This window comes from Panthera uncia, chromosome A2 (genome assembly GCF_023721935.1).
Source record: "Panthera uncia isolate 11264 chromosome A2, Puncia_PCG_1.0, whole genome shotgun sequence".
In the NCBI taxonomy this organism is placed as follows: domain Eukaryota; kingdom Metazoa; phylum Chordata; class Mammalia; order Carnivora; family Felidae; genus Panthera; species Panthera uncia.
The window spans coordinates 68,636,507-68,654,991 of NC_064816.1; the positions used below are offsets into that span (position 1 = coordinate 68,636,507).

At 45.8% G+C, this 18,485-nt stretch overlaps 1 protein-coding gene across 3 annotated transcripts in view; it reads left to right on the forward strand.

Moving 5' to 3' along the window:
* Positions 1-18,485, forward strand: part of GLI3 (GLI family zinc finger 3) — a 281,034-nt gene that overhangs the window by 139,482 nt on the left and 123,067 nt on the right. For all 3 annotated transcript variants that reach the window (XM_049641305.1, XM_049641306.1, XM_049641307.1), the window contains one exon: positions 16,454-16,559. In XM_049641305.1, coding sequence (XP_049497262.1) covers positions 16,454-16,559 — 106 coding nt within the window. The remainder of the gene's footprint in view (positions 1-16,453; positions 16,560-18,485) is intronic.

Consider the following 18,485-nt stretch of genomic DNA (forward strand, 5'->3'; position numbering starts at 1 on the left):
TCTTTCTCTTTCTCTTTTTCTTTTTCTTTCTCTTTCTCTTTTTCTTTTTTTTTTTTTTTAACTCCATTGAGGACCTCTGGCTTTGGATAGGAAAACACGCAGGCTTTATTTAGGGGGCACAGAGATTTGTCATAAAGCTCTAATCCATGAGCAATCCCTTACTCTTAAGATTCTGTGTTATTGTGTTTCTTTTTTCTCTTGTAGATTTATTACATTAGCGCTTAATTACTCTTCATGACAGTATTAAATTTCATGAGTGATTTATAGTTTTAATAGAGACTTGTATGATTTATTGCAGTTGGCATTTGAGGTTTACCAACTTCTTAAAAGCCATGAGTACCAGAATTGCTTAATCTGACCCTGTCCAGCACAACCACAACATGGGCGAAACCCCAGATTCAAGTGTAATAAGATGATGCCTGCACCGTCCAGACCGTTTTCGTTTGATGTTACAGTTTCCTGTTATGATATGTGTATATGTGGGGGGCGGTCATGGGGTGGGGCCGGGGGTATATGTGTGTTCTTGAAGAAGAAAGAGAGTGGAGTCCTTCTGTTTTTTAAATATGCGCCCCAAATGACTTCCTGTGCTCTTGCTCTGGGTGGGTGGGAGGGTGTGATGTGAGGCCCTGAGGTACACTGGCGTGGGGGAAGCTGGTGACAGGCGTGGGGCTCTGTCTCCATCTGCAAAGGGGTTCTGAGGCCAGGCTGAGGCATCTGGCTGGAGCAGTGGGGGCTTGCCTGCTGTCCCACAGGTGGCTTCAGGTTTCAAGGGCCACTGACCCTCTCCGCTGTGGGGTCCCTCACAGCTGCCAGAGAGGCACTGGCTCTAATCTGCTCATGATCCTTCCCGCAGGCCTTACCGTGTGCCCCAGGTGTGTGCTGGGAGGGCCCAGAGCTGGGATCTTCGAACACACTCCTGTCCTGGTCCCTGTCCCGAACTTTCTGTCTGTCGGTGCACCCACTTGTTGCCCGGGAACGCGTGTCTTTCCCAGGCACAGCACTGCAGCTGTTGGTAAAATGAATATTGTTTCAATGGGATGTTACTTCATTGTTTTAAACCAGGGGTAGCTGCTCACTTTGGTGTTTTCCCAGATGATTTTATTGACTTGAACTTCTAGAAAAAAGGTGTGCCCTCCCCGCTCTGCCTTCTCCCGAGCAGCCCTGTGGATAATCCTCTAGGGCCCTCAGCCTCGGGACAGATAATCTCTTTGGGGTTATCTGTTAATTACCAGTGAATGTGTGAAGTATTTGTGAAAGGGCTTTTGAAGAGAGTTCCACGCGCTGCTGCCCGGGCTTGAGCGCCAGGCCCCCCGTTTCCTGGGCGGAGGGTTTCCCGGCCCAGCTCGGTCCCCCTCAAGTGCTGGTATTCTCTCGCTAAATTGTTTGCCTTTCTAATGAAGTGAACTGTTTGTTTGACTCTGCCGTGGAAGGTATTTAACCAGGACTAAAGTAAACGTTGGAGACATTCAAATAAGCCATGCATATCTGCTTTGTGAAGGGAAGGAAAACAGTCTGGCCTCGCTCCCCTCCGGGAAGAGTCGTTAAGGAACTGTTGAAATGATAAACGGAGCCCAGCGAGCGGATATTGCGGGGCCGGGCTGGGGCTTTGTGCTTGCCCTGGCGGGCCTGGGAATTCCTCTGCCGAGGCCACAGGGGAGGAGAAAGCCGTTCAAGTCTTGCAGTTAGTAATTGTGATTTATTTATGTGGAGAGGGACTTCTGCTTCATTCAGTCTTGATTAAAACCAGCCAATTAGCCCTCAGGATGGCTGGCGGATGGTGGGGCGACTCTGTTAGCAGTAGGGGAGGCTGGCTAGCCAGAGAGGGTCTCAGTGGGGACCGCCTGCATCCTCCAGGGCCAGACATGTTGTGGACCTGCAGCCTGCTGAGCTGGGTCCCTGAGGTCTGGGAGAAGTGTCTGAGGCGCTGGGGCGACTGGACCAGAGGTTGTATGGCTGAAATAAGGGCCCCCCAGGAGGAAGGCCCGCACCATTCCCGCCTCAGGCCAGGGTGGAAGTGGGCTCCTAGGGATAACTGCGTGGATGGATGAGGAGGCCTTTGAGCTGCTGAAGCGGCAGGATACCTGTGAGGGGAATTGTTGCTGTACTCAAGGTGAGCTAGGTGATTTGTGGGGCCTACTGCCAAAAGAAAAATGGCGGGCCCCTGCTCAAAAATTGTTAAGAATTTCAAAATGGCAGTGGCGGAACATTAAAGCAAGCGTGGACCCCCTGAGTGGGGGCCTGGCTCACGCTTGTAGCTCAAGGAAGGGCTCTCTGTACCTGAGGCCAAGCTTTTGCCAGTTCCTACCTGAATGCCCTTAACGTCCTGTCTTCTCTCACCCCTGTTCTCTTATTTGTGAAATTCACAGAGCAATCACCTACTTCACCGAGTAGTTGTGTAATACAATTTTGCAACTGTGTGAAAAGTGGGGCACGTGGGTGGCTCAGTGGGTTAGGCGTCTCACTCTTGTTTTCGGTGTAGGTCATGATCTCAGGGTTTGTGAGTTCAAGCCCTGCATCGGGCTCTGCGCCGACAGTGGGGTAACTGCTTGGGATTCTCTCTCTCTCTCTCTCTCTCTCTCTCTCTCTCTCTCTCTTTCTCTCTCTCTGCCCCCCTGCTCCTTCTCTTCCCCTTTCCCCCCCACCACCCCTCAAAATAAATAAACTTAAAAAAGACTTTAAAACTATGTGAAAAGTGTTTAGGGTAATCCTTAGCACACAGTAAGTCCTCAGTGAATGATAGCTATTTGAATGTTCTGTGGTTGTTTTTTTGTTTTTTTTTTTTTCTTTTCTTTTTTCTCCCCTAATGGTTGAGCTGACAACCTTGTGTGGCTAATCTGGAATTCAGGGGACAGAGTTGGGTCTTTGCTACAGAGCTCACTGAGAAAGGCATGGAGAACCCTTCATGTGGCTTGTGACCAGTGAAGGCTTGAGTGTAGGGGGAAACTTGGGCTGAACAATCAGATGAGGTCTGAAGTTGAAAGTATCTGTGTAAAGGTGTTGACTCTCCATGTTTATTTGGATGTTGGTATTGAAGAAGAAGCACTTAGGATCAACACTAATGCCTTAAATGTGAGTACTTTAGGAGTTATGAACTACCTTCCCCTGTGTCACTTGGCCCTTGGATAACATTGTGGAGTAAATAGGGCTGGGTCTTACTGGCTTTTTTATGTGGGTAAAAAAAAATATGATTATAGTCATTATTGTCATTTGTTTCTATGTAAATCTTATAAAATAATATGGTTTAAAGTGGGAAGCATTTTTAGCTGTGTGGACAGAGGGAAAGCAGCCATTTATTGTGGGGATGGTGTACCTTGTAGGTACTGCCCTATAAAGGCCGCCACATGCATTCATTATTCAGTGTGCTAAATGTTTGGCCTTCTGATTTTGGACAAGGGGAAACTAAGTGGGAAGCATGGCTTTTCTAAAATCTCCTACGGGATGGGTGATAAATTTTGTGCAACTACACATTAGCTCCAAGATGACCAGTAGGTTACCATCAACTTGGTCTATTTCGTGGAATCCGTTTTTAAACCCATGCTTTGGGGGCGCCTGGGTGGCTCAGTCAGTTAAGCATTTGACTTCAGCCCAGGTCATGATCTCACGGTTCATGGAAAAAAAAAAAAAAAAAATTTTTTTTTTTTTTTAAATAAACCCATGGTTTGTTTTAAATACATCGAATTCTCAAATTATCATTCTTGGGGTCTTTATTAATACTTACAAACAGCAAAGGGTGAGAAGCAGCCTTGCTGTCTGGAAATGTGTCTAGACTCCTCTCTGGCAAGTGGAAACTCACTGAGAAAAGTGTAGGATACAGTCATCTTTGGAAGGGTGTGTCCACCATTACCAGGGGTGATGCATGTCTATGTATTGAGGCCATAGTCCCTGGGGTTTTGGGGTACGCAGGTATACCAGGTGTTGATATTGACTCCAGAAGTAGATCATGTTCTCTGCCCTCAGAGGGGAAGAAGAAATGGACATCATTGAATTTAGACACCTACTAAGTGTAGTTTGTAAAGGCTGGGTCCCATGCAATTGGTCTAGAAGCCAGGGTTACTTTGGAGAGAGGGAAGAGAGGACCCAGGGGGAGATCACATTGAGAGCCTGGGCCTTTTTAGACAAGGTGACAGCTGCCGCGTCCTGATGGAGGGCCCAGGGAAGAACCGGCCAGTTAGATCACCTCCTGAGGCAGTGCATCTCTCCAGGATCGATGCAGAGGTTCGAGGTAGGATGCAAGCTGGTGGGCCATAGGCAGCCTTGGCAGCAGTTGGAGAAGTGACCAGGAGAGCTTGGGCCTCAGGGAGAGAGATGCAGGCAGCAATCTCAAAGGCCCTGCTCAGTGAAAGTAGTCTTAAGACCATTGGCCTCTCTGGAAAGAGGTGTCCCTGGGGTGCCTGAGTGGCTCCATGGGTTAAGCATCTGACTCTTGGTTTCGGCCCAGATCATGATCTCACAGTTTCATGAGTTCGAGCCCTGTGTCGGGCTCTGTGCTGACAGTGCGGAGCCTGCTTGGGATTTTCTCTCTCTCCCTCCCTGTCTGCCCCTCCCTGTCTTGTGCCATCTCTGTCTCTCTCAAAATAAACTTAAAAAAAATTTTAAATCAAGGGTCCCAGACAGTGCCCATCTGAATAGACTAGAAGGTTTGTTGACACCCCCATTTATCTACCATTAACCTCAGTCGTAAAGCAGAATGGTGGCAATTCGAATTCCTGGTGGACGTTTTTGGGCAGTTTCACTTGTCTGGACAGTAGGAAACATGGAGGAGACGAGGGAAGCGAGTGGCTTCTGTTCTCTATAGGCATGATGAGGAGTTGTACCAGAAGTTTGGGGTGCGAGGTGCCTCTTGCCTGCAGTACAGTTTAGACATCCAAGGACATCACTGTGAGAGCAGGTACTTCTAGAGACAACAAATCGGAGATAATCTGAAATTTATTTAGCAGCCCCAAAGGAAGTAGGCTAATAATCAATAAATAGGAAGTCAGATGAAATGGTGGCCAAGGAAGGGCAGCCGACAAGAGAGGAAGTCCCACTGTGAATTTTGGCGAGTGGACCTCGGAGTTGTTCTGAATCCACATGCGGGCAGCTCTGGGGGTTTTTATCTGCACACCCAGAATGGACAGCAACGGTATACACGATGGACCTTTGAGGGCATTCCCTTCTGTTATGCCCTCAGCGTGGGGGCCGTGCACAGACAGTGGACGAGGCAGGTGAGAGGTAAGGTGAGTGACCCTGCTTGTCAGGGGCTGACAGGACACACTGCCAGATGGCCACTGTTCCAGGAGGGGTGGAGAGAGAGTTCAGGCATGAGGTTATGATGACCTTAAATAGATTTTGATTTTTTTTCCTTTGAATTTCATCCTTCCTGGGTCCCTACTATCTGTGTGATGAGTTGATAAGCTCAGTTTTATTCATGGACCAGGGAAAGTCTCAGGCATTGAGCGTTTCCACACTTTGGTCACCTCCATCATTAATGATGGGGATGCCATGGCGGTCAATGCCATGTTAATAGAGCACTGTTCTTAAGCAGAAAGATGTTTCCCTCAAGTGATGCCATTTGATATATGGTAACGTGGCCAATGTCTTTGTACGCATGTGCAAAATATGTGCCTAATAGCTCTTCTAGGATTGTGGAGGAAGTAGTAATATAAGAAAAATGAAGAACGTTTCAGTTCTTGCATTCCTAGGAGCCAAAAAATGTGAAGGAGATTTTTTTTTTTTTTTACCCTATTGGCGGTGGATTCTCCCCCTTCTCTCTCATTTCCTTGCTCATCCCTGCAAGGGGATCACTTTGTGTGCTTTATTATTTTACAATCATGGCGAAAGAAGCACTTAAAATAAACTCTTTGCCTAAAAGCTTTGTGTGCTCCTGCTTCACGAGGCTTCATAGACAGTGAGGATTCAGAGTTTAAGGAAAGTAGAGCCTTTCAGTGTTCCCGGTGTGCAATAAATGTGCTGGAATTTCAATGGATTCCAAAGGCGTAACAATAATAGCATTAAGAGCTGGCCAGCGCCTTTGATGTTATTGACAAAAAGAGGGAGAGTGTGGGCAAAGGGGCCCCTGTCATTTTCTGTCCTGAGCTTTTAAACTTTTGACCTCCAACCTTTTGTGTCAAAGAGCTTTTTCCATATGGGTGTTAGCCCTCTCAAGTATCCTGAATTCACTGAAGCATCAACATTTTCTTGGCGGGAAAAGGACATTCGGCATCTTGGAAAAGGCCCAACGTGGGGAGGGCATTGATTTCTGAGCATCCGCCATTGTCCGCGCAGCCTGCAGCGGGGTGGGTTTGGATGGGGGCTTTGAGTGCCCACATGAAGTGACTGGCTGTGCGGCAGGCAGCCCTGCAGGGCCAAGATGACGTTGCCCAGGGCATGCAGGCATCCCTCAGGAGGTGGCCCTGTGCATGTTCTGAATGTGGGCAGCACCTGGAATCCTGCACAGGGAGGATTGCAAAGAGATGGCAGGTGCGTCTCTGGGTTCCCCTGCTTTTGTGGGAAGGCCTGTGCGGTGATGGAGCAATCTGCAGCCCCCACGTGGGAGACTGGCCTGGTCCACCGCTGCCATTGCGTGGCCTCAGTTTCCTTCCTTGTCTTCCCTGCCTCCTTTACCTTTCTTATAATAAATATTTATGGGGTTCCGACACCCCACCTGGCCCCATGACCAGATAGCCTGGGATGGAAAGCGGACAATCCTGATCTGACAGTGTGCCTGCCAGGACAGGGACTCATTTCCTTGTCTCCTGGCATGGTAGTGGGACAGAGTAAGCGCTTGTCTTTTTTGGGAGCGGTTATCTCCCACAGCCATGCCTACAGCTCAGTCTTGAGTGGTCCCGTACTTGTGCAAGGGAGACCGCTTGCGTAGGGGCACAAGGGCCGTCTGAGAGCTTAGAGTCTGGTGGGAGAGGCAATGACCGAGCACGAGCAGGTGCAGACAGAACTGCACAGGTGGTTCCACCCCACCTGCATGCCGGAGAAGGGAAGAAGGAGCAAATATTCCATATGAGGGTCCCTAGGGAAGCTTCACTAAGCAGGTGGCATTTGCATGAGTCTTGAAGACAGAGTAGGAGTTGAGCAAGAGGGCGTTTGTTCTCGAGTGAGGGGACAGCGTCAGAAACAATGGATGGCTGCGCACGGGAGCACTAGCATGGGGGAGTCTCTGGATGCAGCCAGGTTACTGGGGGCCTTGACTGCCCCTGGGAGGTTGTATTGGATCAGGAAGGTTCTCCCGGGTCACTGCAGACTTTGGGGGGAGGGAGGGACATGGCCACTGTAGGTTTTAAGGATATAAGTCTGGAGACGTTAGTTTAGATAAGAAATGATAAAAAGCTTGAACTCTTGACAGTGTCAGTAGAGTCTCAGAGCGCTGGCTTTGGAGCGAAAAAGACACTGGCTATGTCATGCTCTCCTGCGTTTGCCTGGACAAGACCCGTAACCATCTCCCTTGTCTGGAAGAATGGGCATATTCTTCATACCTGCTCTCCAGGGTCTTAGGAAGGCAGAAACGAGGTCGTGAGTCCGACTTAGTACAGCACCTGACACGTATTCAGGTATTCAGTGAATTGTACTTACACTTGCGATTGGTTTCATTATTAGTAATCACCGTTCGTGGGGGAAAACTTTGGAAGACCTTTGGGGATTGGTTGATGGGAACTAGAAATGGGGTGGATAGTGGACTTTAAAGTCGGGGGGAGGGGAGAATCAATAATCTACTCTTCAACAGTTTCTTGTCTGATACTGAGCTGAATATGTGCTGCATTTATTTCTTATTGGCTACAAAGACGCCATCCAGCCCACCCTTGAGGTCACTCCTGGTTTTCCATTGCCATCAAAATATTTCTCAAGTGGACTCGGATGGGTGGCCCTCTTGGATTAGTGGCATCGTCCTGTGCTGTGGGACACGGAAGACACAGGTAAACTCCCTGATGCTCCGAACGTCGGCCCCCCTTCTCCTCCCAGGAGGGACTGGGTTTGTGTGCCAGAGAGCTCCTCGAGTTTCCTACTCTAGAAGCAGGATTGACACTCCAGTTGGGGCTTCATAGTGCCTGGAATTCTGCCACCTCCAGTGTGCTCTGCCAGGGAAATTGAAAGAGCACCAACAGGGTGCCTGGGTGGTTCAGTTGGTTAAGCATCTGACTCTTGATTTCAGCTCAGATCATGATAATCGCGGGTTCGTGAGTTCGAGCTCTGTACCGTCCTCTACACTGACAGTGTGGAGCCTGCTTGGGATTCTCTCTCTCCCCCTCTCTCTCTCTTTGTCTGACCCTCCCCCCTCCTGAGAATAAATAAATAAACCTAAAAAAAAAAAAGAGCATGAACTTGGATCACAAGGCCTTAGTTTTATGCAGCGTTGGGTAGGTCTTCTAATTTTCTGGGCAGATAATGGAAGTTTTCCTTCTTAATTCTCGGGATTATCATGATAATAGGGAATAAAGCGAAACAAGACTGAGGGGAATAATAATAAAGCTTTGGAAATGATTCTTAGGGTTGCCAAGAGCATCCCATGAGGAAATGTGTATAAGTTTTATAAAATATAAAGCAATGTATTCCTTTGCTATCACATTTCACTACCTGCTTCTGCTAATTTTGCAACAGTCAAAAAGTGGAGTTTTTGAGTAGATTGATTTTGGATAGGATACAACTTCTAGACCTTACCTTTGTTGATTAATTGTTGGCTTGCTAACTAAACCAGGCAACTTTTTGAGTCCATTGTGTCTCCAAGGCCTCTGTAGTTAGATCTGAGATACCAAACATTTTTCCTGCAAACATTTCATCCTCTGCTTTCATTTTATCGGCATTAAATCCTACTGTACATTTTTGGAGCTATGAATTTGGCTTTTGAATTGTGCTGCACAAATAAATGGTCATTGATAGAAGACTTTGTTATTAGTAATCAATTACCACCTTTTAATTTCCAGGCTTACTGATCGTCACTGGAAATACACTGTTAGCGTATTTCAAAGTAAATGGATTTGTCACTTTTAATGTCACTTTTAATGATTCCTTGTATGTTGTCACATGATTTCCCTCAGAGAATTCCATTTAGGCATGATGGCTGTGAACCATCTCTCATTTCTCTGTGCTGCTTTTTCTTCTGTTTATTTTTTCTCTCCTATCCTGGCAGGAAAGAGAGAAACAACAATGTCATGGATGCACATATATGGGATCATAGATAGGCAAGACACATTCCAGAGGGTGGATGGAAGGATTCCATTGGTTGGCCAGTAGGTAGATGTGGTCTGTTTCCGCCATTGGGAATCTAGTGGATAAGATTTGTGGCTGAGAAATGTGCAAAGGCTTGCTGATGAAGGAAGTCAGAAGGAACTAAAAAGGAGAGAAATCAGCCATTTTATTTGTTCATTACCCAGGACACGTTTGAGGTGGTAAAGGCAGAGGGCTATTTGTCATTTTCTCGTGGAAATACATGATTACGTTTGTTTGGAAGCATGGTGTGGATGGATTATGGTATGACCGGAGTGTAGTGCTGGGTAGCATCGAGGTCTAAAATATTAAGTAATATGCCTATGTGCTTGCATGGAAGAAATGACAGAAAGATTGCTATTTGAGTAGTGGGGAATACCCATAGAAACTGATACAAGAGGGTTCAGGAATGTTGGATAGTTGCCAAAAATAAAATTGATTGGGTTTTAGAAATAGTCTAGTTTTTGTTGTTTATTAGCTTTCTATGAAATTTTGTGCATATGTTACTTAGTTTATAAGGAAACAAGTTTGCAAGTGTAAATGATTATTGCTGCTACTTGCTAGATTTATAGTCAATTTCATCCATCATCGTGCTTATCTTAGAATTTATTTAGCATAGGTTTTGCTAAAATCACTGGATAAGTATCCCTTTTCAAAATAATTATTAGCATGGAAACTCCTACTATAAAGATGTTTTTAAGTGACACAAAGTGACATATAAGTACTTCACATATATAGTGTTGTCACTCCAAAACTACATGGATAGGAGAGAAAAATTGGCGGTCGGTTTTTCCGAAAAGTAAGAATCTCAGAAAATTACTTTGTTGTGGTATTCTAGGACAGGGTCCGTCAAACAATTTTTTGTAAAAGGCCACATAGGTAACATGTGTTCTCTGTCATAACTAGTCAACTCTGCCATTGTAGTGTGAAAGCAGAAATAAGCAATTTGTAAGCAAAAGAGCATACGTGTATTCTAATAAAAACTTTATTTGCAAAAGCTGGCCCACACACAGTAGTTAGCAGATCCCTCCCATAGCATATTCTTTCCAAGTTAAGGCTCTTGCCATGGTATAAAGTGACAAAATAATCTTTTTAAAATTTTTTTAAGTGCAAGACATCTCTGTGGATTTCTAGATTGTATTAGAACCAACTTCTTAGAACTTGCACCACGCTCCGGAAGGCCTTATAAACAAGATGATATACACTAATGACACTGGAGATGTTTCTGGTTCCATTTCACATTCATGTAAGACCAGAAAGAAGATTCCTCTTGCTCCATGGGGTGAGTCCACTGGGCGAGTTTTCAGCAGGTTCACAGCTGATCCCTGGGGGATGCCACTCTTAAGATTCCACTCATTGCAGACTAGGAGAACCATAGACTGCCTTGTTGTTCTGCACATTCCTGGTCAGGTGTCCCTGGGGTGTCCCCAGGGGCTAGATCATCTCCTTTCTGGTGCCATGTTGTTCATAAGCATGTTCCTGCCCATGGGCAGGAATACAGGGATTTTTGTGTGAAGGAGCCTGGGTGTTAAAGTCCGTTCACTGGGTGATGCCTCCTTCAGGCCACTGAGCCCAGGCAAAGGTCTTGCAGGCGTCTATGTGATGGTTGGAGATGCCCAAAGCAGAAGAGGGGGAGACAAGGCCCTGGTAACTCTTCACCATCTCACTGGAGGAGGAAGGGTCTCTCTCTCTCTCTCTCTCTCTCTCTCTCTCTCTTTCTCTCTCTCTCTGTCCTCCTTGAGACCTCTCATTTGGTAGTCACTGGGTGATTATTTTGGTTCTGGTATAGTGGATGTTGGCCACGTGGGGTTTTAATGATATTTTTGCTGATGATAGGCAAATGAGTGAATCTGGGGGGACTGGACATTCCTACGGGCAGGGTTTACCCTAATGACAGGAAAAATAATCTCTAGTTCCGTTCTCGAATAACTTCCGAAGTCAGTGTGCAAACGCTTTCAGTATTTAAATAAGCCAGGAGAACTTGGGCACTTTGCTCTTGTGGGCCCTGTGCTATTTCCTGGGTACTTTCGGCCACTCAAGTGCCATCTGGTGAATCATCTCCTTTAGGGCACGAAGTGAGCCTACTTTGATCTCTCTTTTTTAATCTACGATTTTTATATGGAAATTTCAAGCCTTAAAAGGCAGTTTTCCAGAATGGCATCTAAGAGATCTTCCAGCCTGAGGATACTAAAACTATTTTCTGGGGAGAAAGATGCAACTGAAGATAAATCTCCAAGTGTCTTTCTCTGGCTACAGGTTTTATGATCAACCCAGGCTGTTGTGCAGAGACCTAAAAATCAATGCCTCTCATTCCGAATGAGATCCTTAATGCGCAGTATGATGACAGGCAGCACGAAACCGAATACCGACGACGATACCCAGCACAAATATTTTTACTATGCATTTCCATTTAAACGCGTGTCAAGCCAATTACATATTTATGGGGTTTAAAGACTATTGCACTGGAGCCTCGGATAACACACACTCTTCAAGTCTCGGTTTAGTAGAAGAGGAATTTTAGTCTAATAGTCAAGCCTCTTGCAAGCATGCAATAAATCATCTTTGCAACCATAAGCATGTACAGTTGACTGCTTACCGCGGCTCCGCAGACTCACCCCCACCTGGTAGAATTTTAATTCCCTCAGTAAAATTGATTCCACCAGTTCTGCACATTACTCTCCCTGTCTTCCATTTAGCCCGTTAGTTTGCTGACAGTAGAGTACACAGCACTTAGCAGCGGGTTTGTGGAACCATCAGTCAGGAAATTGTATGATAAATAGGAGGCAGCCAGGTTTAGTGGCACTTCCTTCTGCTCCAGCAGTTTTCCCCTGACTTTGGAAAAGTCATCATGTGGTGTTTTGTCAAGGGCCAGAACAGGAGATGGCCGCGGTGCGGTGACTTATTGCACATACACTTGAGTTATGATGTGCACAGCTGCGCTGCTCATGTGTAAATAATAACCCGTGAGGGGGATAATTATGGTGGCTGCTGGCGACACGGGCCTGTGCTTGTCGCGTGGGTTTTCTTGGACAGCTTCTTGGGCCCGTGATGGAATACGCTGCCGATCGTCCGCGCAGAGGCGATGAGCCAAGAGGCAAGGAGAGCACCCAGCGTTGGAGGATTCGGGAACTTTTTTATTTTTGAGAAATGTGTTAGGGTCGATGTCACGTGATGCCACGGGTGTTACAGCACAGGATCGAACCCTTTTTTTCCTTCGTCGGTACCGTGCAGCTGTGCTCAAGCATGTCTCGAGCTGGAAGAGGGATGTCCCATCGCAGTTTCCCAGAAAGTAGCTTCCGAGGTGTGGTCTCCACAGATAAGCGACCCACAAAGTGTAATTGTTTGCACAGATGTTCGTTAGTCCAGGAGAAGTTATTTTAGACTAAATCAAAAGGGAAACAAATAGAAACTGTAAAATACTTAAACTGAGGCCAGATGTCTTTGCTCAAGTCCGATGAGATCCATTAATTTTTGTTCTTTATTTACCCTAATTCCAGAACGCACAGTTCGCAGATTTCCTTAGGACATAAACAATCACATACTTTCAGTCAGAATTAAATTTTTAAGCTCACCAAACACCAAACTCAACAGTGAGAAATGACTATAAAATGCCCCAATAATTGTGTCTTCTGTTTTCCTCTCAAAATAGTTTTGCGGCACTGGGCCGTTTGCTCTTCGGTTCTGAAAGAAGGAGGGAGGGAGAGAATAAGAGTGAATTACAATCTTGTTAGACACACTAACTTCTTGAAAGTGAAAAGGTGGCAGTGCCTTTCAGATGTCCACAATAGCCCTTCCAGGTTTTCTTGGGGAGGAGATTTTTATGCTGCTTGGGTACACCCTTGATTTTATAGGATTAACAGGTTGGTCTTCGCCTGTGTGCACATAATCACTGCACTTCATTATCAATACTCAAACGATAAGGAGTGTTACACTTCCTGGATGTCTGAGGCAGATACCGAATGTGGAATAAATCCACACGTTTCGAGCCCCGCATATATGAAAAATGTGGATTTGCGCCCTGTCGTAATTCATCGCTGAACCCACATAGAGAAAATCAGATACGGTCGACACCCACTTATCTGGTGGAGAGAATTTAATCACGCAGTCCACGGCCAAGAGCCAACAAGGAGAGAAGTGAAAAGATCCTCCAGCTCTGATGTGTTTGTCACAACGTCCCTCACCACGGCCATGGAAAATGTGTAGGAGAAAGTCTTAGGAGGAGGGTCAGACTCTGTGAATGCTTGACTTAAACACAGTGCTAGGGGGTTTGTTTCTCTGATTGCTAAGAGCTGATGACGGTGTGCCGAGTTTGAAGTCTGCTGGAGGCCAGCACGTTTGCAGGAGCAGCGACCCCTAAGAGGAGAAGAGAAAGAAGAGCCGCCCCCATGTCTGGTGGCCAACTGCTTTATCTGACTGGAATCTGACTCATTTAGGCCTGTTTCAGAATTTAAAACCAGGAAATATTTTACTGAATGTGCGTCAGACCTTCAAGCTAGTGAGAAAGATTGCTGCAGTCGATTGTATGTTGTTTGCAGAAGGATGGATTAATTTTCATGGAAAATGGTTATGTGAGGTCGGACATTTTGGCTCTGCAGGATGACTGACTTACGTGGCACACTGAATGTGACAACAGTGTGGGGTAAACTTTCCCACTTAGCATTCCAGCTACCAAGATTTGCATTACAAAAGAGCAACTCCCACATCCTTTAGATTGAAGTCCTAAGTGGTGCATTTAAAATACAATTGATTTTTCAGGGTGCCTGGGTGGCTCAGTGGATTGAGTGTCCGACTCTTAATTTCGGCTCAGGTCATGAGGTGGTGGGTTCAAGTCCTGAGTTGGGCTCCATGCCAAGCATGGAGCCTGCTTATCATTTTCTTTCTCTCCCTCTGCCCCTCCCCCCCCCAGCTCGCTCGTGCTCTCTTTCTCAATTTAAAAATTGTATATATTATTGATTTTTCATGTGGAATTTATACAGTGTCTTACACTTTGTGGTATCGCAGTGGCAGTGCCCTGACCATACCAGGATGATGTCTCCTCTCCCTATTTGCCACTCCTCCCACCTTCATCTTACAAGGAGCACAGGATGCAGTCAGTAATTGACCTTTCTGTTACAATATTCCTCTTCCAATCCCACAAGTTTTCTAAGAAATGTTCCAAATCTGGTGGAGCCATAGCTTTGGGCACCTCCTTGGTTTGGTCAACACTGCGTCAATGGTTTTTCACTCTTACTATATTTTTTCCTCATAACCATACTTGTAGATTCTCAAAGGAAGGCAGCCAGGGCAAAGTTCAACACAAGGGAAGTAAGATTTCATAATTTTTTTTGTTTTAATTTTTTTTAACGTTTATTTATTTTTGAGACAGAGAGAGACAGAGCATGAACAGGGGAGGAGCAGAGAGAGAGGGAGACACAGAATCTGAAACAGGCTCCAGGCTCTGAGCTGTCAGCACAGAGCCCGACGCGGGGCTCGAACTCACGGACCATGAGATCATGACCTGAGCCGAAGTCGGACGCTTAACCGACCAAGCCACCCAGGCGCCCCTTCATAATTTTTTTTTAAACCTCATTATAGGGCGCCTGGGTGGCTCAGTCCGTTAAGCATCTTGGCTCAGTTCATGATCTCACGGGTTTGTAGGTTCGGGCTCTGTGCTAACACCTCAGAGCCTGGAACCTGCTTTGGATTTTGTGTCTCCCTTTCTCTCCACCCTTCCCCTGCTCACTCTCTGTCTCTCTCAAAAATAAATAAACATAAAAATTAAAAGAGTTTATTATGTTTACATTCTAAGAGATGCTTGTTGAAGAAAATCTAGAAAAAAGAGAAATGCATAGGGAGGAAAATGAAAAAACACCTAAAGTCACCCCATGCGCACCTAATACTCGGATATGGGGACTTAATGCAAATCCACGGTGTGGGTGCCGGTCTGTGTTTGGCACAGCCCCCCATTCCCCACTTAGAGGTTCTGTGTCACTTCTTCCAGCCACCACTCAGAACCTGTTCGCAGCGCCTCCCTTGGGATCCTCTGGCCACCTGCTACCTCAGGTTTAGGCAAAACCTTCAGATGTTTAGAAAATGCTTGAAGCCCTCCTGAGGCACCTCTGGTGTGCACATCAATTCCCAGGGAAGATTTGGGGCAGTAGCAGCAGGATGGCTCTGTGCAGGCTGCCAGGACAGACACGTGTGGGAGATAATATTTGAAGAGAGGCTTTGGCGTATTTGCCGTAACGCAAGGCTCATCACCGTGGAGACGCATCTTCGCTCCGTCACTTTGCTTCTTGAAACTCAGGGAAAACTCGAGTATCAGCCGTGCTTCTAAGAATAAAATGCGGCAAAATTCTCTTCAGCTTTTGCAGTGAATCACTATTTAGGAAAAAAAAAAAAAAAAAAAAGCCCTTGATGAGATTTGTAGGAGACCGTGTGCTTACGTTACTATAGTGAAGTAGAGGAGCGGCTGGAAGTAAGTGCACACACAGGAACCCAGGAAACTCTAAACACCAGCCTAAGCAGGAGGGAGGCTGGTCGGGGTCCAAGGTGAATGTCAGGGCTGTGGGGGAAGCATTCCTCTGTTTGCTCCCAGCCTCTCTTTGTCAGTCCGAGAGGGGTCAGCTCACCTCTTCCGGCCAGGCCCTGTAGCATTTCTCTGGCTAGCCTATAGATTGGCTGCCCTTGCCCTTGTGTGGGACTGTGGAGGTCTGGCCCAGGACGGGAAGGAGGAGAGCATGCATTTAAACTTTAAAATAGTGTGTGTATCATACACTTATATATAAGTGTAGACATAGCGTGTATGTAGACCCATGCATTCAAGCAGGGACTTTAGAAAATACTGCTTCCTTTAAAAAGCATCAGGGATATGGGAGAAGTGAAGCTAGTATGTGTATTACATCGTTGTCCAAATTTCACTTGACGGTACAATTTAAAAGAAAGTAAGAGTCTTGTCGTCCGTTCCTTTTGGTTTTGTGGCTCCCTCCAGCCCTTGTGCTTCTCTGGGCTTTCTCCCAGGGTGGAACACACATTACTCCCTGTTCTTACTTTCCTGTCTGGGTTTACTGCATTCCTAGCCTCCACCTTCTCCGGTGCCGTGCGCTCGGTCATACTTCCGTAGTACCCGTAGCCTCATAATGCACTTTAAAGAGTTCTTCCACAAATTCTTACAGTGGACTCCACCCAAGTTGTCAAGACAGTATAACGGTGTTGTGTCGTGGGCTGGGATTCTGTTTCAGGGTGTTCCTCTTACCCATGTTGGATTTTCGTTCTTTTTCAGACCCTTCTCATCTCTTTCCTGCATTCCACCCTCCTGTGCCGATTGATGCGAGACATCACGAGGGGCGTTACCATTATGACCCGTCTCCGATTCCTCCATTGCATGTGTAAGTAATAAAACTTTACCCTTTAATGAAGCAGCACGGGATACTAGCTTTTTCTGTCTCACGACTTTTTGTCAACAGCGCAGCTGCTGGGCTTTGAAGGTGTAATAGAAGTATAAGATTTACTTTTGAAATACGGCAAGCCTATCTGTTCCTGGACGCACTGAAGCAAATCCCCGTTGCTTCCTGAAGAATGCCTATCACACTAGGTGGCTGGCAAGTATTCACTATATATTTTGCTGACGTGTGTTCTGTGGGCTGTAAATACTAAATTAAAAAAGTAGGGCCCTAATGGGAAGTTACTACTCAGAATATGGATCTAGGAGAGATTGGGTTTGAAGTTTTTCCCGCTAAAACCTGGAAGTCCTGTCCCAGGGCTCGCCAATGAATTGTAATGAAAATGCTGTGGTAAATTTTCATAGCCCCCCATGGTGTGTCCACCAACAGTGACTTGACGGATGGGAATGTCTCCCAAACAAAATGGCACGTGTGATCGCTCACTCGATTTACACAAAGATAAGAGGAAAGCATGACTTTGATAACATACATTAGAAAAGAAAGCAGAACATTTTGTGGAAATAAATATTACCTTACTCAGGTTAGGGGTAAAAAGAGTATTCGGCTTGCAAACTGCAATGCTATTTTTTTGGTAGTCATGTCCGGAAACATTGTCAGATACCGTAATTACTGGAGCTGCGGTCTGGGAGGGGCTCTCCCTTACTAATGGCCTTGATATATACATCTAGTTAGATCTGGTAATCACCCTTCATTCTGAGACAGTAAAGTTAGAAAAGCACAAATAATACTTTGAAGAATAATGCTGGTTATTTAGATGGTAGATTGCATCTCCCTGGCTATTAGTTAAACTGTGTAATTACGTATATGCCAAAGAAAAATGAAGTTGTTTTAAAACAAGTCCTCCTCTGTGAACAGAATTAATTGATATTAACAGCCGTAACTACATGCCCAAGTACACATATAATATTTTACCAACAGTTTTTTGGATCCATCCCCCATTATTGAATTGTAATTTCAGAGCAGATTTGCCTGGAGGTAAGTAATAAATCTGTGGTGCAGACTTCCATAAGCATTAACGGAGAAGTGGGTATTTATAGAGAGAGAATACGGAGACTCGTGACTTACTCTTTGACTTTTCACTGGAACACGAGTGAGTATTTACAGGGTTCTGAAGCCTGCTAAAAATATACTGAAATAAAACCGTGAGGCCAATTAAAAGCTCCTATAGAAAGGGAAGGAAATTCCAAATTCAGGCTGAAACCCGCCATGTAACTCACCCCGTTGTAGGGAGGTTTTGTGGGGCAGATGGGACCACAAAGGTCTCCGACGAGGCCCTGCCCCGTGGTGCGGAGCCAGCGAGGGCCAGATCAGCCTTGGTGATGCAGATGTCAGATTCCTCCCAGACTCCAGTCTCTGTGATGTGGTGACTTAAATCAGATTTTTGTGGGATTTCAGAATTGTTCACTCTTTCAAAAACCCTGTTATGGAGCAATCCCCCCCCCAACCCCCACCAGAATGAGTTTATATGACTGAATGAACTAATTCCTATGGGTTCATTATAGTTCGCCTTGTTATTAAATTCAAATATGAGTTTACCGATAAAAATCCCAAGCCTTGGTTCTTTGGCAGAATGCAATAGCAAGCCCTCATGTTGCCCACACCTTGTGTTCTAGACCCTGATTGCTGTACCTTCAGTTTTAGCTCACCTGTGATTAAAAACACCACAAGATGAGGCAGGTCAAGTTTGGAAAGTCCTGGGGTTGGGGGTTGCATCTCAGGTATGACTGCTGAGCTGGGATTTTTATAGATTTCAGGACTTCCTGGTGTTCCAGCCAAGCCTTAGGATGCTTTCACAGCAATGGACTAAATTGTTTGCTAGCTGCCTAAACAGATAGTTATCAAAATTCATAA